A 23610-nucleotide genomic window follows, 5' to 3' on the forward strand; every position below is an offset into this window, starting at 1 on the left:
AGTGAGCGAGAGAGAGAAAGAGGGAGGGAGAGCTGAAGTAATATGAGCAATATTCTCCTGCTGTCCACACAATATGTTCAATCAACCAGCATTTAAACTCCCCTCACCCTCCTCCCCTCTCTCTCTATTACTCACTCCCTTTCAGCTCAAACATATTCCCCCTCTCCTCTCTGTCTTCATCCCTTATCCCTGTACAATACTACCTTCCCTCCTCCCCCTCCCAAAATATACTCCCACTTCTACCATTTCAGCTCAGTGGTTTGACAGCCAAATTGTGTTTGTCCCAGAAAGGGTTTAAATGTCATTTCTGACAACACAAATCCAAAACAACAGCCACAAACTCGGGCCCTATGCTGTTCTTTGACAAAGCCTTTACTCTCTCAACCCGTCATCAAAGTTTTGTACAGATGGCAGGTTGATTAGCGGAAACAGAGAGACAGAAAGAGATGGAAGGAGAGAGAGAGAGACAGGGAGGGATGGAGAAAACGCGAAAGAGAGGGATGGAGGGAGCAGGAGAAAGAGGGAGAGAGAAAGAAAGAGAGAACACGAGAGAGAAGGAGAGAGAAAGAAAGGGATAGCATTTGAGAAATGACCTACAACAGGGCTACATGTTTAATATCCTTTTACGTGTAAATACAGTATCAGCGGCCTTGAGGACAGTTGACACCCACTCAGGCAATCTAGCCCCGCAGCTTATCACAGCCAAACACTAGTGTGGTTTATTGGGAGGGTTCAATGCATTGAGATGAGCATGTTCAAGATGAATGGCTGACAAGTAAGTCTGAACCTTCGGTAAATCTTCTGTCTAGAAGAAGTCGTTTTTTTTCTTAAGTCTAAAACTGTTATTTTCCTTGGTACAGTGTAGGCTAATGTTAGCACAGTGTATTGCTAGCAGAGGCAAGTGCATAGTTGAGCTAGCTAAGAGAGAGAGTTAGCATTGTCATGGACTGCAGAAAAGGATATGACACAGACTTTGGAGGGGGAAAACAATGTGATTAAAAAGGGAGGAGTAAAGGAAGAGGAAAGGAAAGGCCATTTATTCAGCTGTGAAGACGAACTTTGGAATAAAAAATTGCTAAGTGAGCAAACTTGAAGATGAAATGCCAGTGAGTGACGTGAATGAAGATCAAGTGATTGACGAAAATATTGCTGCGGCAGAACATAACGTTGCCGTGGTTGAGGACAATTTAGAGAGTGAGAATCCGGCGCTAATTGAAAAACGTAAAATGTCTTTAATTGTTGAAAATATTGGACAGTTTGATGAAAGTATTGAGGAGTAGAGCTCATATACAGAATGATTAGAATATTTTGCTCTTGCAAATGACATTGATGAGGGCACAATTGTGCCTACATTTCATTGTGTAATGTAATGCTACGCAGCCTGCTACAGCCAGACAGGTCAGATAAGACATACGGGGATATTGTGGAAATACTGAAAGGACACTTTTCACCAAAACCACTAGTTATTGATGAAAGGTTTAGGTTCGACAGAAGAAATCAGGAAGAGGGAAAATCAGTGACAATGTTTTGTTTGCTGCTGCATTAAGTAAACTGTCAGAGCACTGTGAGTTTAATGACGTTTTAAATGACACCATTAGAGACAGACTAGTATGTGGCGATTTAAGTCAGTGTGTCCATGGAACTAGCTGCTAAAGAGGCTCAGCAGTTGAGTTCATCAGGACGAGCCTGTGGTAAAAAGGGTCACATCGAACGAGCCTGCCTACATTTTTTTGTGTGTAATGTGGCCAAATACATTGCATTTACTATACACCCTTCTACAGTCAGACAGGTGTAATAAGTAATAAGATGTAATCAGATGTAGACATTACTGAGGTCACAGTTAAATGGACAACCTGAAAAGCTGCCACTCTACGTAATAAAAGGAGACTATCTATCACTACTGGGACATTCGTGGCTAGAGAAAATCACACTGGACTGGCCTTCAATGGGTAGAATGGCACTTGGAGACACAGGCCTGCCTGCAATCTTAAATAAACATGGAGAAGTCTTTAATGGAGAGCTAGGTATCATGAAATAGAATATAGTGAAGCTTAGCATTATACCAGATAGCAAACCAAAGTTTCTGAAATAACTTATGCTATCACACAAAAAGTTTAGTCAAGAACAAAGTACTGGAGCCGGTCAGCGTGAGTGAATGGGCGACACCCATCGCACCACAGTGGGACGCTAGCGTCCCATTTCGACAACATCCTTCAGGCTTCAGGATTCTGTAAGGACCGACGCTGGAGAAGAGAAGCAGGTACAGGAAGTAGAACATTTAACATGGAACAGACATCAAACAGGACAAAGAGAGCATCAAAATTGGGTGTGCAAAGACAAACAAACATTAATCCTGAAGCAGGGAACAGAGCTTGGGAACAGACAGATATAGGGGAGGTAATGACACAGGTGATTGAGTCCAATAATCGCAGATGTGCATGACAGGGGAAGGCAGGTGTGCGTACTGCTGGTGGCAGGAGTGCATAATACTGGGGAGCCTTGCGCCTTTGAGCACCAGGGAGGGGCAGCAGGAGTAGGCGTGACAACAAGACTCTGTCCATGGTCAAGGCTATCTTGTATGCCCCCAGCTCCTCAGAACGTGAGCCAACTATGTTCTTTTCTGGAGATATTGAATTACTACCAATGTTTAATTCAGAGTTTAGCAATGAAGCTGAAGTACTCCATTGAGTTTGTACTCTGAAAATTAGAACCTAACAGTTGGTGCTGCGAGCAGGGTTTACCACAATTTGTAGTCAAACCAGAGAGTCCAGATCAGTGGAGCAGGAGCTGGCAACAAACAAGGTAGGCACAGTTCCTACACCTGTTTCCACTCATTTTGACATCTTGGGGAGATGAGAATCATATGCTGAACAATTATAGGATACGGACCAAGAAAACCTGAGTTTATTCAGTAGGCCCATCGTGTAATGACCGCTCGGAAATATCTGGTGTGGGGTAGGTTCCATAAGGATAGGTCTCGAGTGAAGGTTTTCCTCTACGAGATCCAGGTAAAAATCTGGTGTAGGGTAGGTTCCATAAGGATAGGTCCCAACTGAAGCTTTTCCTCTGTGAGATCCAGGTAAAAATCAGGTGTAGGGTAGGTTCCATAAGGATAGGTCCTGAGTGGAGGTTTTCCTCTGCGAGATCCATGAGTGACAATACAGTATAGGGTAGGTTCCACTGGGAAAAAAGTCCCAGCTGCAGTAACAGTGAGTTTTAGGAAGACGAGAGTTCTAGAAGCTAGTGAGTAAAAACAAATATAAAAAAAAAATATTCAAACACTGTTTGAGTTACGTATAGTAGCAGTAGCAATATGGAGAGAGGTTGGTTTAGGTCCTATGGGGAGGGGGAACCATGAAAGATTATGTGGAAATAGGAAGACAAGTGTGAATAATTTAGATAATGTAGGTTATCAACAACAGCAATATTTGAGGCACAATACTGGAATAAGACATTAAGTAATCCATATTCTCCAGTAATTTGCAGAAGCCATAGTATTGATTCCAATACAAGGTATTAAGTGCCATGACCAATTAATATGCACAAATACCATAACTATTATCCGGGCGAGTGGGTAGCGATATCTTGGAAAATAGTTAATAGAGGTGTGTATTATATATGGGAGTGAAGAAATCTAAAATACCCTTGACAGCATTTTGAGAGGTTTGGGAATAATAACTATTTATATGGCGACAGACAGCCCCGATTCTCCAAGCAGAGCTAGAAGATTTTAATAAAGCCATGGAGGCGCTGAAAGAAGCGCACGAGCATTACACCAATTCGGCTCGAATATGGGAAATTAGTAGAGGAACTCAGCTGCAAAAAGACAGGGTATGGGAGTGAATTGATAGAATTTGTACTTCGGCTTTGATGGCAGGTTTGAAACCTGTGAACAAAACGGCAATTGCGGGGGTTGTGGATGAAATAGAGCAAGATGTTGTGAGAGTGGAACGTACGAGAGGTTAATACGGCCACAGTGAAAGTCACTAACAGTGGTTTCAATGGCCAAGGTAAGACAATGAAACAGCAAAAAAACATCAACGCTTAGGGAGATAGCTCCCTGTTTAGATGTGGAACTATCGGACATTGGAAGAATAAGTGTGGGGTGGTACTGGAACTTGCTGCATTCGGAGGAAATGATGTTATACAAGCCATGTCAAATGAGCTGCGACACATCCTCTTGAGGGCAACGAGCGAACATTTTACATTGCAGTGCATGGCTTTGTTTTGATCAATAGTGGTTCATAGAGTTTGCAGCTTCTTTTTGAAGGAAGACGTATGAGATCACGTCTTACACAACTTTTTAATAGATGCCGGGGATCAAATATCGTGGATTCCTGATGAGAAATTGGCAAAAATTGCCAAAGGAAAATATATTTTGGGTTAAAGAATCTAGGCGAAATGCCAGGGGGATAGATTCTAAAGAGGTAACAAATTAAAATGATCTGGTCAAACACTCCTAGTAACTCATCTCATGAGACATTTTATGTAGTATTATTCTGAAATAGATTTCTAGAATGAACGAAAGGGTGGAGGGGTCACGAGGAATTAGCATAGGGGTTACCAAACCTAAAATGAACTCTAATTTGTTAGTTCATAAACATTGTGGTGTCGTGGTTATGGAGAATAGTACATGCTAAATAAAATATACATAAATTATGGGGTGGATTAAAACAAACATTTAATTATTGGAGTAAGGACAGTGGATTTACCATTATCATGTTTGGTTTATAATTAATACTTGTGGAATGCCGATTAAAATGTAGCATAGTGAATGCTAATGAAATGTACACTTTCTTTTTTCCAGAAATGGGGGTTTCATTATCTCTCGTTGGAATGTCCCTGGAGACTGTGGTCTTGTGGAGAGCAGTAAGTGATATTCGGCAGTTTTAAGTATGAAAGTATCTGGATTAGACCATAAACAGGGTTCCCAGATAAGTAAGACCTGATCATGTGTGTTTTTGATCTACGGTTTACCACACACACCAGCACCCAACACAACTTACTAGTTATGAATATGCGTTAGTGATGTTGATATTGAGGGATTTATTTAGTGGGGGTCTTTTCAGTTTGGTTTAAATTGGGTATGCAGAAGGATGGACCTGTTTGAAATGTTTAAAGGGTTTCTGAAGGACAGGGAAAGAACAGGGGAAGAAAATGGAGAGGAAATATTTAATGGTGTCGAATGCCCTGTGAACCTGTATTTCTGGAGTTATCAACAGTTGTAACTCTTAAGTTAATTGGTTATTTGAATTTGTTTATTTTTGATTTAACATGTTGTTTATGAATCATGATGTGAATAATGTGTTCGATGGGAAAATGACCAGTTCCCTGGGGTCCTGGTCCTTGGGTAAATATACAAAAGTATTTTGTTCATTCTGCATATAGAAGGAAAAATATATGTTAAAAAGGGATTACAGTTCGTCCAAAAGGATTGTGAAATGTGTATTGCTGATTTCATTTTTGTCTTTGTTTCAATACAAATTTCACCAGATTGGGTCTACTGGAGTGTGAGATTCCCCGGTGGGTTAGGGCGCTAACTTCTAGATCTGGTAACTCTTCCGAGAGGTCGCCAGTAAAATACGGGTGTAGGAACAAAATTTGAAAGTGGATTCAACAGTAACAGTATGTTGTTATGCTCTTTGATGTTTGTCGTAGAGATAATGTTATTAAGAAAATTGGGAATGTAATAATTGGTCATATAGTCATTGCTTGTATGGATTTCCTGAAACAGAAATTAATTGAACTAAACTGTTGTTCTGATCTTTCCTCTCTTGAGGTTATCATGGAAGGTGATGTCTGATCATGTCTTAATGCATGGTATGAATAATTTGATCACAAACAGTGTGTGTGAACCTCAAAACCCTCCCTAACAGGCTGAAGAAAGAGCAACAAAGGTGTCCAATGTGACAGTGACTTTTAAACACTCCAATCTGAGTCCAAACCAAACCTCGGTATGGGCAGCAGGAGTGTTGAGACCGCACATGTGGAGTGAGCATGGAGAGATATAACATTCAAATTTCTCTCATGTTCCTGGGGGTGCTGGTGGGAGAAACGGACCAGACAGAATGGCTTGGTAGCGGATCAGGTGAAAGTACATCGGAAAAACGGATGTATCTATTTGGAAGAATTTGGACTAAGAATGCATCACTAGGCCACTCGCGGGACAAAGGGGGACTGTAATGAGAAGATAATCATCAATAATCATCCATAATGATGTGTGCTAGGTTGACAAGCTTGAATTTGAGTCATAGACGCAAAGTAAAGCACGGTCATTCTAAATTTGGGTTGGATAATTTATAAAATGTTTTAGTTATGATTTGGATACAGCGAAAGAGAGTTGCTTTCAAAATGGAGGGGTGGGGGAACTGCTCAAATTTATTCGGCCTAGGGAGGCTATACAAACCTTATCTTTAAGTGTCATCCGACAGGGAGGTTATTAGTGAACCCACTGGATGATAGCTTGGGTAAACCAGGAATTTTTATTTTTTTACTTTTGTCTTAGCATGTCGTCAGAATTTTAATGGTAAATCACATCAATACATATAGATTACTGGATGATAAAGACCAGCATCACATGGGCATAGAAAGTAACGGATGGTTCTGTCCCCAGTCTTAGTCACATCAAGGGGGGTGTGAAATTATTAAATGTGTACTTTCTCTTTCTTCTTTAAGTGGGATGGAATGTGATCGGGGTGATAGAGTGGTATCATTCCCAGAGACTATGTATATTGTTAGGAGATAGCTCGTAGGAGATGGAGAACTGTGCACAATATAGGGACTGTTATGACATTAGATTGAACGTTACACATACCCAGATCATGGTGAAAGTAGCAGAGATAGTGTTAGCATTTCAGACACTATTGTCAACTTTCAAGAAACTTGTGACTCAGAGTATTGTTAGGTTGGATATTCTTCCAACTTCATTAATCTCTTCCCCATTCATAACAGCCGGCGAACACTTGACAGATTACATGCAGTAGTTATTCTCACGGCAGTCGCTGTAGGGACAGTAATTGAAGGAGGCTATAGTCATGGGCCATGTTAGTAGAAGCAGGGGTTACTTTAGTAGCATTGTTGGGATATCCCAAAATATTCAAATGTCACAAATGAGTGATTTGGCCATAAAGGGGGAGTCTGTGTTGTCAGGAAATGACCCACGCGTTGCAGTGTGTATATCCTCAGGTGAAAGCAGCATGTGAGGAGCAAGAGATAACTGAGGGCACGGGCTGAATTCTTGAGATTGAGTGTACATCAAGATGCACCAGGCGGGGGTGTTGGGACAGCGTTCGTCTGGTCACACAATACTCCTTACAGCACATGCAGCGTTAAAGATTGTCATGCCTCTCCTCTGTGGGTTCACGGTTCTCACGGGAAGTGAGGTTCGGCTGAATAATGGGTGAGCTTGAAGACGCCATGACAGAGGAAGCGGAGCTAAAGAGAGAGAGAAAGACAAGATTCCACTGTAGCCATACAGATGGGTTGAGTCTGGGAGTTAAACACCATAGTTGAGTTCGTTTAGCTGCTTTATTGGTTAATGCAGCATGGCAGTGGTGCACTTGGTGGCAGCGGTGTGGGGAATGTTTTCCTGGCACACGTTAGGTCCCTTGATACCAATTGAGCAATGTTTCCATGCCCTGAATTCAGGCTGTTCTGGAAGCAGGGGGGTCTGACACCACAGTAGATTAGTTAGTTTACCTAGTAAACATTTTCATACTGCTCCCCCGTGGGAATCGAAACCCACAGCCCTGGTTTTGCAAGCGCCATGTTCTACCAACTGAGCTACACAGGATCTTTCAAACCAGCGGCCCTTATTTTGCTTCCCTGCCCTGCCTCTCACTACATTGATGTCAGAAGTGGGGTGGTGGCTGTGGGGCCATTGAAACGTGCAGCCCGAGATGTGCTAGAGGACTGAGTAGTCAAAGCATGGCGATGTGCCTTCCCATTCGCAGTGTAGCAATCCACAATATATGAGCCACACTACTACTTCCACCAAGTCAGTTACCCTATTGGTGTGATGTGTATGTGGTTTTCTTTTCACTCCAGCGACCCAGGTTTGCTTCCCTGCCCTACTGTTCGCTACAATATCATGAATTTATATGTAAAAAAAATGATGTAGCAACTCCAGATACCCCTTTTAATGAGAGGCCAGTTTTTTTGTGACATGCGGGTTTTTGTGATATACCATGCTGCGGCACTGCAGCTGGATGCGTTTCTAAAAATATTTTGTGTTTATTTCAGCAAATGGTATTATTCTCTTGGACATTTTAGGCATCTAACAGGAACCACAGCTGTCACTGAAATGTGGTAGTTTAATCATAATATAATTATTACTCTTCATATGTTCGAAGGAAATGTGTGTAAATGTAACCTGTGTCCAGCTTTGCTTCCTCCACTGTCCCTGCCCCCCTACTGGGCAAAAACCAGTGGTCCCCTGATCGCAAATACATGTGACCACCCGCCTGAAAAACAAACAAGGGGTGCATTCAGCAGGATGGAACTTTTTTGTTTGATTACAAGACAGACAGACAGACAGTATGATAGATAAATTGAATGTTATTATTCTTATATTAAATTCTCATTATATAACCATAAATCATTTAAATTCAATAAAAAATCAATTCAACTCCCACTGACTGCTGAGACTGACTACTCCTGCTGATAACTTTTATTGACACTTTTGTCAGTCTCAGCTGGGAAACATGGTTTCCGTGAGTGGGGGGTGGGGGTGGTGGGATAGAGACACATTGGCTGGGTGGGGTTAGGGGAATGGGATGGGAGGTTGGACAGCGGAGATAGGATAAATTCTCTATGTAATCTATTTCACTTTTGAATTCAGAAGTTATGCTGGATGATTTAGCACGCTGCTCAGCTAGCTAAGTAACTAGATAGCTATCTAACTAATGTTTGCTAGCACCTCTGTCCATTTATTTCAATAAATAGACTTCACGGCTGTCTACATCCCTCCAAACCCATTGTAGTTGTATTCACTGCATGTGACAAATAACATTTGATACAATTTGATTTGAATTCTGACAATTATTCAACTCTGCACTGAGGCTAGGGAACACGGTCACCACCGATTATCCATGATTATCGAAAACTTCAACAAGCATTTCTCAACGGCTGGCCATGCCTACCCCCTGGCTACTCCAACCTTGGCCAACAGCTCCGCCCCCCAGCAGCTACTCGCCCAAGCCTCTCCAAGTTCTCCTTTACCCAAATCCAGAGAGCAGATGTTCTGAAAGAACTGCAAAACCTGGACCCGTACAAATCAGCTGGGCTTGACAATCTGGACCCTCTATTTCTGAAACTATCCGCCACCATTGTCGCAACCCCTATTACCAGCCTGTTCAACCTCTCTTTCATATCGTCTGAGATCCCCAAGGATTGGAAAGCTGCCGCAGTCATCCCCCTCTTCAAAGGGGGAGACACCCTGGACCCAAACTGTTACAGACCTATATCCATCCTGCCCTGCCTATCTAAGGTATTTGAAAGCCAAGTCAACAAACAGGTCACTGACCATCTCGAATCCCACCGTACCTTCTCCGCTGTGCAATCTGGTTTCGAGCCGGTCACGGGTGCATCTCAGCCACGCTCAAGGTACTAAACGATATCATAACCGCCATCGATAAAAGACTGCACTGTGCAGCCGTCTTCATCGACCTGGCCAAGGCTTTCGACTCTGTCAATCACCATATTCTCAGACTCAGTAGCCTCGGTTTTTCGAATGACTTCCTTGCCTGGTTCTCCAACTACTTTGCAGACAGAGTTCAGTGTGTCAAATCGGACGGCATGCTGTCCGGTCCTCTGGCAGTCTCTATGAGGGTGCCACAGGGTTCAATTCTCAGGCAAACTCTTTTCTCTGTATATATCAATGATGTTGCTCTTGCTGCGGGCGATTCCCTGATTCACCTCTACGCAGACGACACCATTCTGTATACTTCCGGCCCTTCCTTGGACACTGTGCTATCTAACCTCCAAACGAGCTTCAACGCCATACAACACTCATTCCGTGGCCTCCAACTGCTCTTAAACGCTAGTAAAACCAAATGCATGCTTTTCAACCGTTCGCTGCCTGCACCCGCCCGACTAGCATCACCACCCTGGAGGGTTCCAGCTCCAGGGTGCCTGCACCCGCCCGACTAGCATCACCACCCTGGAGGGTTCCGACCTAGAATATGTGGACATCTATAAGTACCTAGGTGTCTGGCTAGACTGTAAACTCTCCTTCCAGACTCATATCAAACATCTCCAATCTAAAATCAAATCTAGAGTCGGCTTTCTATTCCACAACAAAGCCTCCTTCACTCACGCCGCTAAACTTACCCTAGTAAAACTGACTATCCTCGACTTCGGCGATGTCATCTACTCTACTCAGCAAAATGGATGCAGTTTATCACAGTGTCATCCGTTTTGTTACTAAAGCACCTTATACACCACTGCACCACTGCGACCTGCATGCTCTAGTCGGCTGGCCCTCGCTACATATTCGTCGCCAGACCCACTGGCTCCAGGTCATCTACAAGTCCATGCTAGGTAAAGCTCCGCCTTATCTCAGTTCACTGGTCACGATGGCAACACCCACCCGTAGCACGTGCTCCAGCAGGAGTATCTCACTGATCATCCCTAAAGCCAACACCTCATTTGGCCGCCTTTCGTTCCAGTTCTCTGCTGCCTGTGACTGGAACGAATTGCAAAAATCGCTGAATTTGGAGACTTTTATCTCCCTCACCAACTTCAAACATCTGCTATCTGAGCAGCTAACCGATTGCTGCAGCTGTACATAGTCTATCGGTAAATAGCCCACCCAATTTACCTACCTCATCCCCATACTGTTTATATTTGTTTACTTTTCTGCTCTTTTGCACAACAGTATCTCTACCTGTACATGACCATCTGATAATTTATCACTCCATTGTTAACCTGCAAAATTGTAATTATTCGCCTACCTCCTCATGCCTTTTGCACACAATGTATATAGACTCTCTTTTTTTTCTACTGTGTTATTGACTTGTTAATTGTTTACTCCATGTGTAACTCTGTGTTGTCTGTTCACACTGCTATGCTTTATCTTGGCCAGGTCGCAGTTGTAAATGAGAACTTGTTCTCAACTAGCCTACCTGGTTAAATAAAGGTGAAATAAAATAAAATAAAAACTCTTACTGAGATTGACTTAAATCATACTGACACTGACTCAACTCCTGCAGACTCAAATCCTACTGAGATTGACTCAACTCCTACTGACAATGACTCAACTCCTACTGAGAATGACTTAAGTCCTATGGACAATGATGCAATTCTTACTGAGACTGAGAGCGTCCTAATATGGACACCATACACAAGGTCAGGTCAGTCACAGGTGACTTTCAAACATGTAACTACAAAACATTGCTTACATACTGGAACAAGAAAACATGTATTAACATCAGTAATTACACATGTGAAATAACATTCAGCAAGTGGATGTGTAATCACACATTCCTTGCTCCAACTGTGTAATAACTGATAGCACTACAACCTTATTACCATGTAATTACATAGTAACACCTATGTAACTACTATGTTGTTACGGCAGAGGACGTTATCTGGAGACGGCACACAGATCACCTACTGTTGAGTAAACCAACACTGACAGAACCAACAGTTTTATTTTATTTGAGTGGGCCAAAACTGTTACTGGGTGACACCCTGACCCAGAAGTCATCACCTAGGGGCTCATGGTCCCCTTCCAGGACTGTTGTTCATAATGGGGACACAGAAAGTAGGAGGGGAGTAGATGATGTATTGGAGTTGTGCCGCAGAGCATCATGGGGGTTCTATATGTTGAGATGAGCACATTCTAGATAATTGGTTGAACTGATTCCTGTCCACCTTCTCATCATTATTGAATTGTTATAAAGACAAGGTTATGAAACGCACAAGACATAACAACTAGCAAACTGAAAATGACAGATGCCAGTTAGAATATGATGTTAGGGCAGGACTGTGTGTGTGTAAGCACATTGCATGTACAGCATAGTGGATGTCTGTCTGTGTTTCAGTGGCGCTGTAGCTAAGTGCTTTTGTTATCCAGTTCATCACATCACTATCAGGCCACAGAGAGACAAGTGTGGTTGGATGGCTGTGTGTGTGTGTGCGTGTGTATGTATGTATATGTATCTGTGTGTGTGTGTGTGTGTGTGTGTGTGTGTGTGTGTGTGTGTGTGTGTGTGTGTGTGTGTGTGTGAGAGAGAGAGAGAGAGCTACTGAGTGTGCAGGATTTTGTTCCAACTTTATTCTAACAAGCCTGATTCTACTAATCAGCTACTCCTCAGGACCTACATTAGCTGAATCAGGTGTGTTAGTGTAGGGCTAGAGCAAAAGCCAAACTCATCCAGTAGCTCTCCATGAAGATAAGATACTCTGTGAGCCCCACGTTCCCTCTGTCCCCCTTCTCCCTTCCTTCTCTTTCTCCCCTCCCTCTCTTCTTCCCTTCTCCCTCTCGCCTCTTTCCTCCACCTTCTTTCTCCCTCTCTCTTTCTCTCCCCCTGACCTTCGCTGTGACAGTTGATGAATCGAAGAGTCTGGGAGACACCAGGCTTCGCCTCCGTCACACCCCGTTAATGTGCATGCAAATGTAGCACTTGACATTTCACTACTGCACCTCATAGAGGGTACTAGGAGAGGGATGGAGTTGTGTGGTGTGGGGAGGGGACAAAGAGAGGGACAGAGGGGTAGGGAGTGAGGGAGAGGGAGGGAGGACAGGAAGGGGGCCGGGGGTGGGCAGTGCATTTAGTGATGGGACAGAGCAAGGGAGTATTAAAGGGGGATAGAGAGAGGGTGGATAGTGAGAGGGATAGGATAGGGCAGTTAGAGATAGGGAGAGAGGGAGGGGATGGAATGATGGAGGGGGGAGGAATAGAGGGTCAGATAGAGGGACAGACGGGGTAGTGCAGTTAGAGGGGACAGAGAGAGGGAGGAATTCAGGGAGCGTACAGAGAGATGGGACATAGAGAGGGGACAGAGAGAACAAGAGGGGACAGAGAGAGGGAGGGAATAAGAGGGCATGAGATAGGGGACTGAGAGGGGGCAGATAGAAGGAGTGAGGGAGGGAACGAGAGAGGGACAGAGAGAGGGGACAGAGAGGGGAAGAGGGGGACAGAATGAGGGGGTGAGGGAACATAGGAGGGAGGAAGACAGAGAGAGGACAAAGAGGGAGATGGAGAAGAGAAAGGTACAGGGGAGAGCATTTAGAGAAGGTACAGAGGGAGGAAGGTAGTGAAGGAGGGGACAGAGAGAGAGGGAGAGGGATCGAGTAAGAGAGGGTAAGAGAGAAGGACTGGGTAGTGCAGTTAGAGAGGGAAAAGAGGGAGGCAGTGAGAAATGTCATGTACTAGTGAACAACCATTAACATGAACCAGAAAACAGACACCATTTAGTAAAACTCTAAGCATCATGAGCACAGTCAAGATGGATACACTCTCTCTCTCTCACACACACACACACACACACACACACACACACACACACACACACACACACACACACACACACACACACACACACGCGAGGGGAGTGAGAGGGAGTACTGTAACCGAGGGGACAGAGAGAGGGAATGAGAGAGGAGACACGCACTGCCCCCCCCTTTCTAGCCCGGCAGTCTGGGCATATGGGGTGGTGACACGGTGAGTAAATTTGTGTCTCGGATCTCCTGTGGGTCTCAGAGATAAATCCTGGCCTGGATGACCTTTGATAGAGGCCTCACAATGGAGGAAGCACAATGTAAATCTAACGCTGCAATTGCGTTCACCCCTTACCTAATGCATCTGTGGGGACCTGGGGGAGAGAGGGAGGGAGGGAGGGACAGAGGGAGAGAGAGAGATGAAAATAAAGAGAGCGAGAGAGAGTGAGCGAGAGAGACGGAAATAAAGAGAGCGAGAGAGTGAGAGACAGAGAGAGTGAGAGAGAAAAAGAGAGATTGGTCTCCCAAATTGACTCAGAGTCTAACCTCAGTCTCCTGCTAACAATCTCACTGATGATAAGAGGAAAAAGAGAGGCAAAGGAGATGGTTAAGTAAAGTAAAGGGGACACTTTTAAATGTGCCTTTAGAGGCCAACAATTCAAAACTAATCTTCAAACAAAAGCAATTTAGGTCAAAAGAGTTCATATTAACAAATGAAACAGAGGGAATAACAGTATAGATAGGTAGCAATAAAAACTGTACCAAAGAGTCACAGAATAAGTTAGAGGAAAAACAAAAATAACTTATTCAAGAAAGATAGAGTAATATATTATAAAAATGAAGCAAACTGTATGGAATATTGGGAAAAATTCATTTTTCCATGTTTGTATCTTCAACATACAAATGCTTTCAAAAATTATCCACCAAACAATATTTTTAAAGAGGAAGCAAAGTACTTTAACAGGATCGGTGTCCCGTCCACAGGATGGTTGAGCTAACGTAGGCTAATGCGATTAGCATGAGGTTTTTAAGTTACAAGAAAAAATCTTAATCTAACTGCACTGTCCAATTGGCAGTCTTCGTGGGTATGACACTTAAGCTTGGCTCACCTATATTTTGGGAGTTTCTCCCAGTCTACTCTGCAGATCCTCTCAAGCTCTGTCAGGTTGGACAGGGAGCATCGCTGCACAGCTATTTTCAGGTTTCTCCAGAGATGTTAGATCGGGTTCAAGACCGGCCTCTGGCTGGGCCACTCAAGGACATTCAGAGACTTGTCCTGAAGCCATTCCTGCGCTGTCTTGGTTGTGTGCATAGAGTCGTTGTCCTGTTGGAAGTGAACCTTCGCCCCAGTCTGAGGTCCTGAGCGCTCTGGAGCAAGTTTTCATCGAGGATCTCTCTGCACTTTGCTCTGTTCATCTTTCCCTCTATCCTGACTATTCTCCCAGTCCATACCACTGAAAAACATGATGTTGCCACCACATGCTTCACCGTAGGGATGGTGCCAGTTTTCCTCCAGACTTGACACTTGGCATTAAGGCCAAATAGTTCACTCTTGGTTTTATCAGACCAGATAATCTTATTTTTCATGGTCTGAGAGTCTTTTAAGTCCCTTTTGGAAAACTCCAAGCGAGATGTCATGTGCTTTTTACAGAGGAGTGGTTTCCATCTGGCCACTCTACCATAAAAGCCTGATTGGTAGAGTGCTGCAGAAAGGAACAAAGGAACTCTGGAGCTCTGTCAGAGTGAACATCAGGTTCTTGGTCACCTCCCTGACTAAGGCCTTCTCCCCCGATTGCTCAGTTTGGCAGAGCAACCAGTCCTAGGAAGAGTCTTGGTCTTCCCAAACTTCTTCTATTTAAGAATGATGGACATGTGTGTGCATTTCCAAATCATGTCCAATCAATTGAATTTACCACAGGTAGACTCCAATCAAATAATTTAAAAAAACTGCAAAAATCTGTAAAAACCTGTTTCCTCTTTGTCATTATGCTGTATTGTGTGTAGATAATGGGGTACTGTTTAATCAATTTTAGAATAAAGCTGTATTGTAACAAAATGAGGAAAAGGTAAAGGGGTCTGAAAACTTTCTGAAAGCACTGTATCTGTGTATTATGGCCATCGAAATGTTAGCTATTAAAATCAGATCCAACAATAATATCAAGGGGCTAGAAATCCAGGGCTTCAAAACAAATGTGTCATTGTATGCTGATGATACATGTTCTCATTTAAATCCACAATTTGGATCATAGAGGATCTAGATACATTTTCTATCCTCTCTGGATTACAAAAAAGCATGATAAGGTACGTGTTGGTGCATTAAAAAATGATTGTGTAGTTTACCAATAAAATTGTCTGGCAGTGAAGTGGACATACTCGGTACTCATATCCCGAAATAAATAAATTATATCACTAGTACATTTTAATAGAAAGTTAGCAAAAAATAGATAAGATCTTGCTACCATGGGAAGGAAAATACCTGTCTATTTGTGGAAAAATCACCCTGATTAACTCTTAAGTCATATCCCAGTTTACCGACTTGCTTATGGTCTTGCCTACACCTAACAACTTGTTTTTAAATGATACGAGCAAAAAATATTACATTTTATTTGGAATGGCAAGCCAGACAAAATTAAACAGGCCTATTTATGTAATTAATATGAATTCGGAGGGCATAAATTATTAAATATTAAAGCATTAGACCTCTCACTAAAGTCATACAAAGCTATTCCTAAATAGGAACTGGTTCTCTATCAGATTAGTAAGAATGGCTCACCCCGTGTTCAAGAATGGCCTTTTTCCCTTTATTCAGATTACAACCTCTCACTTTTGGGTATTGAAAAACGAAATAAAATCTCTGAAATATCGCTATTTTTAAAACAAGCCATAGAAAGTTGGTTGCAATTACAATTTAATCCACCAGAAATTACAGTACACATATTACAACAAATATTATGGTTAAACTCAAATATAGTCATTGATATATACTAATTATGTTAATTATTTATACTAATTATTATCAAATATACTCATTATTTTTGGATAAAAATGTTTAACAGTATAATCTTTTAAATTATATCATAAATCGGACTGATGGTGTTATGTCACACATGCAGCTAACAAAAATATATGGAAATGTCTGCTCTGTCTAAAATTACAACCAAAAATGGAAGAGGAAAAAGGAAGGGGGAGAAAGTGAGGAACTTGTCTGTCACCCCTGCATTAAAGACTAAAATTGGCTAAAGAAAATTGTAATAGCTCTGTCTAAAATTACAACCAAAAATGGAAGAGGAAAAAGGAAGGGGGAGAAAGTGAGGAACTTGTCTGTCACCCCTGCATTAAAGACTAAAATTGGCTAAAGAAAATTGTAATAAATAAAAAAGTATACCAGTTTATTTAAGGACCAAAAAATGGACAGATGTGCCATATAGATTGCAAATAGCTGGTTTTCAAGGCACATGGTTTATGAACTGATAAACAAGATGACGCTGGATTCAAAACTCAGAGACAGAATCCTTAGATTATTTATTTTGATACTGTCCCTATGTAGCTTGTTTTTGGTCGCAGGAATGGCTGAAGAATTGTTACATTTACCTGGAGTTAACTCTGCAAAAGCCCTGCTGTGTAATCTGAAATGTCATGGTCAATCAATCAATAACATAATACTCATAGCAAAAAATCTTTAATTTACAATCTGAAGAAACTATGAGAATAGAAAGTTTCAAAACTTTTGTGAAACATCACAGCCCTGTTGAAAAATATATGGCAACTAGAAATCAAAACTGGATGGTGTTCAGAGACAGGGGGAGGTGAGACAGAGTGTCACTGACCGGCATGGAGGAGTCCTCTGTGTTGGTGCCTTAGGGCAGGTAAGGAGAAAAGGTGGGGGAGGAGATGGAGAAGTAGAGAAAGGGGGGGAATGAGAGGAGGAGTATTACTGACCAGTGGGGCGTCCTCCTCTATGTTAGTGCTGTAGGGCAGGTTGGTGAAGATGGGGTCCATGTCCTGGACATCAGTGATGGTGATTGCCAAGTTAGACAGACTGGATAGAGGCCGCTTCTTATCCTGGTCCTGATGGAGAGAGCAGAAAAACACAAGCATGGTCACACCTTGGTCATGTTCACTTGGAAGAAAACAGACTGAAACAGGGAGGGATTACCTGGACTTGCTCCTTTTCATTTTTAAAACATTATGCTACACTGTGCCCTACTGAACACTATCCTGCCTTGTTACTTTATTTAAAAAAAACAGTGTGTGTAAGCTTATCTGTACTTTGTGTGTTCCCTCACCGTGGCATTGACAGTGAGCTGGTAGGCCGAGGTGGTCTCGTAGTCCAGGGCCCTGGTGACAGTGACCGTACCACGGGCTCCATCGATGGAGAAAAAGGGAGAAGGGGGCTGGAAGGAGAAGAGCACACTTCCCCCTGTGCCTTGGTCTGGGTCTGTGGCATTTACCTGGTACACTGAGGTGCCCACTGGAGTGTTCTGGAACCCAGGGAGAGACAGGCACACAGATTGGCATAAAGTCATAGTTCTGTAGTATGAAGGGATTTTCAAAAGATAGATGGAGGACTCTTTGTAGAAAATCTGAATTGAGACAGATTACTGTTCTGCAGATTTAATGATTAATTGGCCACATTTGCAGCCAAGCACCAACTCAACTATGTCCTTTTTCTTCTCAACTAATTAACAAGATCTGACCAATGAGAATTAAGCAAAGTAGTAACTGGGGAAATAATGAAATACGATTACCATTCACAACAACTGATTCTTCACATTTTAGAACTACACAGAAGTGTCTTGGAAAATAACAGAGCCCAGTATGATAAATAAAATATATGTTATTTAACATTTATTTAACTAGGCAAGTCAGTTAAGAACAAATTCGTATTTAGTATGACGGCCTACACCGTCCAAACCCAGACGACACTGGGCCACCCTATGGGACTCCCAATAATGTCCAGTTGTGATACAGCCTGGAATTGAACCAGGATGTCTGTAGTGACGCCTCAAGCACTGAGATGTAATATCTTAGACCGCTGCACCACTCAGGAGCCCCAAAATTATAATGTTTTAAAGCTCAACAGTGATCTAATGTCAAGATGAGTCCATGTCTCACACAATTCAGTGTGTAGACCCAAGACTCATTTCCTCAATTCCAAATGATGGGAGAGATCAGCACCATAAATTAGATGTTGCCAATCTTTCCCATTCATTAGGGGTTGAGAGGGGGGAGCTCCCTTGTCGATGCAAAGGAGATGGTCAGTCTATAACTTGGGTGGCTGGAGACTTTGACAATGTTTTCCTCTGACACCGTCTGGTATAGAGGTCCTGGATGGCAAGTAGCTAGGCCACAGCGATGTACTGGGCTGAATGCACTCCCCTCTGTAGCAAATTGAGGTCAGATGCCAAGCCAAGCGGTGATGCAGCCAGTCAAGATGCTTTCAATGGCGCAGCTGTATAACTTTGAGGATCTGAGGGCCCATGATGAATCTGAGGGAGAAGAGGCAATGTCGTGTCCTCTTCATGACTGCATTGGTGTGAGTGGACCATGATAATTCCTAAGTGATGTGGACACTGAGGAAGCTCTCAACCTGCTCCACTACAGCCTCATCGATGTGGATGGGGTTGTCCTCGGCCTTCCATTTCCTATAGTCCATGATCAGCTCCTTTGTCGTGCTGACGTTGAGGCCAGGTCTCTGACCTCCTCCCTATAGGCTTTATCATTGTCCATACTATTTACTCTCTTGGTAAATATTATGGTCTACAGCTTATCATGAGGTATTCTAACTCAGGCGAGTAGAAACTTGACTTCCTTAATATTAAAGATTGCACTGAAACGGCTGTTTGAAGAAGAGGACCAAGGTGCAGCGTGGTACATGTTCATGATTTTTAATAAAACTGAACACTAGAACAAAAAATAACAAAGCGGAACAAACGAAACAGTTCTGTCTGGTGCCGACACACAAAACAGAAAATAACTACCCACAAAACACAGGTGGGAAAAGGCTACCTAAGTATGGTTCTCAATCAGAGACAACGATGGACAGCTGCCTCTGATTGAGAACCACACCCGACCAAACACACAGAAATAGAAAACATAGAGCACAAAACATAGAATGCCCACCCCAACTCATACCCTGACCAAACCAAAATAGAGACATAAAAGGATCTCTAAGGTCAGGGCATGACTCCGGCCGCAAAAAAACCTATAGGGGAGGGTCTGGATGGGCATCTATCCGAGGTGGCGGCTCTGGTGTGGGATTATAAGGCTTGGCCCACTTAGCTGGCGCCTCTGGAGCGGGGACCCTCGCCGCCGACCCCGGACTGGGGACCCTTGCAGCGGGCCCCGGACAGGAGGGCGACTCTGGCAGCCCCGGACAGGAGGGCGACTCTTGGCAGCCCCGGACAGGAGGGCGACTCTTGGCAGCCCCGGGCAGGAGGGCGACTCTTGGCAGCCCCGGACAGGAGGGCGACTCTTGGCAGCCCCGGACAGGAGGGCGACTCTTGGCAGCCCCGGACAGGAGGGCGACTCTTGGCAGCCCCGGACAGGAGGGCGACTCTTGGTAGCCCCGGACAGGACTCACCAGGCTGGAGAATGCCCAGTCTAACCTGGCATGTGCCGGGAGCTGGAACAGGCCGCACTGGGTTCTCCTGGCAAACTGGGGAAACCGTGCTTAGAGCCGGCGCAGGATATCCTGACCCGAGGAGATGCACAGGAGGTCTGGAGAGCAGTGCTGGCACAATCCGTCCTGGCTCGATCCTCACCCTAGCCCGGCAGATGCGGGGAGCTGGGATGTAGCGCACCGGGCTAAGAATGCGTACTGGAGACACCGTGCGCTCCACCACAAAACACGGTGCCTGACCAGTACGTCGCCTGCCACGGTAAGCATGGGGAGTTGGCTCATGTCTCCAACCGGGGGGTCGTAAGCCAAATGTAAAGTGACACTGGCAGGAAAGTGTGGTCTGCTGCAACAGTCTGTCTGCTGCACCTCTCACGGAACAAAGGAGAGGGTGTGTGGTGTGTGTGAGTGCTCCTCAGCCCCTATCAGTCGTACTACAGGGATATGCTGGGAGGCCAAGGGCCATTGCCCAGGGAACACAACAGCATAGCACAGGTAATATAAGCTGACTAGCTCCCCATGTCTACATCCCCTGACATCATACTGCCTATCACTCTATCTTACCCTCCATGTCTCTTTCTCTTAGATTTTCTCTCTTTTTCCTACACCTACAACCTCGCTCTCTCTCTAACTCCTACATCCCTCCCTCCTGTCCTCTTGCAGAAAGACAGGCATGCATCAGCAGGTCTGTCTCACTGGATTAAGGTGCCTGCCACCCAGAGAGAGGGATGGAGAGAGATATATGGAGAGAGAGAGAGAGAGAGAGAGAGAAAGGGAGAGAGAGAGAAAGAAAGAGAATAAGAATGGTGGTAGTGGGGGGGGGGGGGGTATCATCGGGCATCGAATCAATCATGTGATTTAGTAAAGCCACCCTCCATACAAGGATAATCATAAAACACCTTCACAAAGCAAATACAACAACAAATCGTCATATCTTACAGATCCCTTTACACATCAACAGATTTTATAACTAGTCAGATAGCAACATAGACTGCCTCAAGCCTCTTTTTCACCTCTTTTATCACGTAATTTACTTGACCTTCACATATGGGCAGGCATAAGGTCAAGGGCAGGTATTTCGTTGCAAAGGTGTGTCCTGCTTATACCAAAGATTTTTATAACTAACCCAAGATAGACCATTGCCTGTTGTCTCCAATGGGAGCAAATCAATCATAGTGGGCAGAACAAGCAATGAGGTGGGCAAAGCCAAGCACGAGCTCGTGAGATCCTATTGGAGTGTTCTACATTTATTTGCATATTTCCGTTAGGGAACGGCTACTCTATAAAGTGCCCGTTTGCAATAACTGAATTTGCCATTGCACTCCTAAACAACAGCACTTTTTAAAACTTTAGCAAAGGGCAAAGTCCACAAAATGCAGGCCCCTATGTTTCTTACAGATTATAGTTTAGGAAACAAAAAAATGTATGGAGATTTCAGCCAAATTCATCTCATTCCATCTTCTCCCACTGCCGGCCACTGGGCTTCTTCTCAACACCATATTTGGTAGTGAGTGAAACGCCAACCGGATGCTTCATATTTATACATCCTGTGAAATATCTGGCTCATTGTTCTATCTGCGCTTCAACTAGTTTTGTCAACAGCAAACACACATCACCGGAGGAACAATGGGCTACAAAGTCTCTGCCAGCAAGAGCCGCTTTGTGTCTGATGACATTCTCGAGGAAGATTCACTTCCCTTGGAAGATCTTGAGAGTGAATTCCAACAGATCCAAGCATATATGCTCGAGCCATTGGCTTCTAGCGACAAAAAAGATTTCAGTTAAGAAAACTAAGTTCAACCACCCTTGACCCGCAAAGTGTTTGAACAGTATGTAACGTCAGGGTTGGGGAGTAACGGATTACATGTAAAGGATTACAAAAAAATGTTAACTGTAATCCGTTACATTACCAGCAAAAATATTGTAATCAGATTAGAGATACTTTTGAAAAACTAGATGATTACTTCGAGGAATACTTTTAAATTCAGAAAGGATGTTTGCGAAAAAAAGTATTTGACACTTCTCTGTTTTCTCAATGACATTCAAATCAGCATTGGAAAAAGGTGCAAGTTTAAGTTTGTTCCACCTGAGTGAGTCTGACCACAAGTCAGAGACCACTATGATGGCACACCAAATGTGTTTGATGGATTGCAGGATAAGAGCAGGAATAGGCTTTTGTAGGCTACAGTCCAAGCTACAGTGCCTTGCGAAAGTATTCGGCCCCCTTGAACTTTGCGACCTTTTGCCACATTTCAGGCTTCAAACATAAAGATATACAACTGTATTTTTTTGTGAAGAATCAACAACAAGTGGGACACAATCATGAAGTGGAACGACATTTATTGGATATTTCAAACTTTTTTAACAAATCAAAAACTGAAAAATTGGGCATGCAAAATTATTCAGCCCCTTTACTTTCAGTGCAGCAAACTCTCTCCAGACGTTCAGTGAGGATCTCTGAATGATCCAGTGTTGACCTAAATGACTAATGATGATAAATACAATCCACCTGTGTGTAATCAAGTCTCCGTATAAATGCACCTGCACTGTGATAGTCTCAGAGGTCCGTTAAAAGCGCAGAGAGCATCATGAAGAACAAGGAACACACCAGGCAGGTCCGAGATACTGTTGTGAAGAAGTTTAAAGCCGGATTTGGATACAAAAATATTTCCCAAGCTTTAAACATCCCAAGGAGCACTTTGCAAGCGATAATATTGAAATGGAAGGAGTATCAGACCACTGCAAATCAACCAAGACCTGGCCGTCCCTGTAAACTTTCAGCTCATACAAGGAGAAGACTGATCAGAGATGCAGCCAAGAGGCCCATGATCACTCTGGATGAACTGCAGAGATCTACAGCTGAGGTGGGAGACTCTGTTCATAGGACAACAATCAATCGTAAATTGCACAAATCTGGCCTTTATGGAAGAAAGCAATTTCTTAAAGATATCCATAAAAAGTGTTGTTTAAAGTTTGCCACAAGCCACCTGGGAGACACACCAAACATATGGAAGAAGGTGCTCTGGTCAGATGAAACCAAAATTGAACTTTTTGGCAACAATGCAAAACGTTATGTTTGGCGTAAAAGCAACACAGCTGAACACACCATCCCCACTGTCAAACATGGCGGTGGCAGCATCATGGTTTGGGCCTGCTTTTCTTCAGCAGGGACAGGGAAGATGGTTAAAATTGATGGGAAGATGGATGGAGCCAAATACAGGACCATTCTGGAAGAAAACCTGATGGAGTCTGCAAAAGACATGAGACTGGGATGGAGATTTGTATTCCAACAAGACAATGATCCAAAACATAAAGCAAAATCTACAATGGAATGGTTCAAAAATAAACATATCCAGGTGTTAGAATGGCCAAGTCAAAGTCCAGACCTGAATCCAATCGAGAATCTGGAAAGAACTGAAAATTGCTGTTCACAAATGCTCTCCATCCAACCTCACTGAGCTCGAACTGTTTTGCAAGGAGGAATGGGAAAAAAATTCAGTCTCTCGATGTGCAAAACTGATAGAGACATACCCCAAGCGACTTACAG

At 43.5% G+C, this 23610-nt stretch overlaps 1 protein-coding gene and 1 long non-coding RNA gene across 3 annotated transcripts in view; one reads left to right on the forward strand and one right to left on the reverse strand.

The window, feature by feature from the left end:
- The window catches only part of cdh23 (cadherin-related 23), a 646476-nt gene that overhangs the window by 332896 nt on the left and 289970 nt on the right, over positions 1–23610 (reverse strand). Inside the window, exons 7-8 of the mRNA XM_090235114.1 lie at positions 17731–17925; positions 17384–17512 (exon numbers count right to left, since the gene is read on the reverse strand). Of these exons, the coding sequence (XP_090091240.1) occupies positions 17384–17512; positions 17731–17925 (324 nt within the window). The remainder of the gene's footprint in view (positions 1–17383; positions 17513–17730; positions 17926–23610) is intronic.
- The window catches only part of LOC149985594 (uncharacterized), a 123288-nt gene that overhangs the window by 85607 nt on the left and 14071 nt on the right, over positions 1–23610 (forward strand). Inside the window, exon 2 of one of the 2 annotated variants that reach the window (XR_016496126.1) lies at positions 4808–4869. The exons of the other annotated variant lie outside the window; for it this stretch is intronic. This is a non-coding gene — a long non-coding RNA (uncharacterized LOC149985594). The remainder of the gene's footprint in view (positions 1–4807; positions 4870–23610) is intronic. 2 annotated transcript variants of the gene reach the window in all.

The sequence above is a fragment of the Oncorhynchus mykiss genome, chromosome 1, assembly GCF_057628025.1.
Source record: "Oncorhynchus mykiss isolate SJ-2025 chromosome 1, ASM5762802v1, whole genome shotgun sequence".
NCBI classification, from domain to species: domain Eukaryota; kingdom Metazoa; phylum Chordata; class Actinopteri; order Salmoniformes; family Salmonidae; genus Oncorhynchus; species Oncorhynchus mykiss.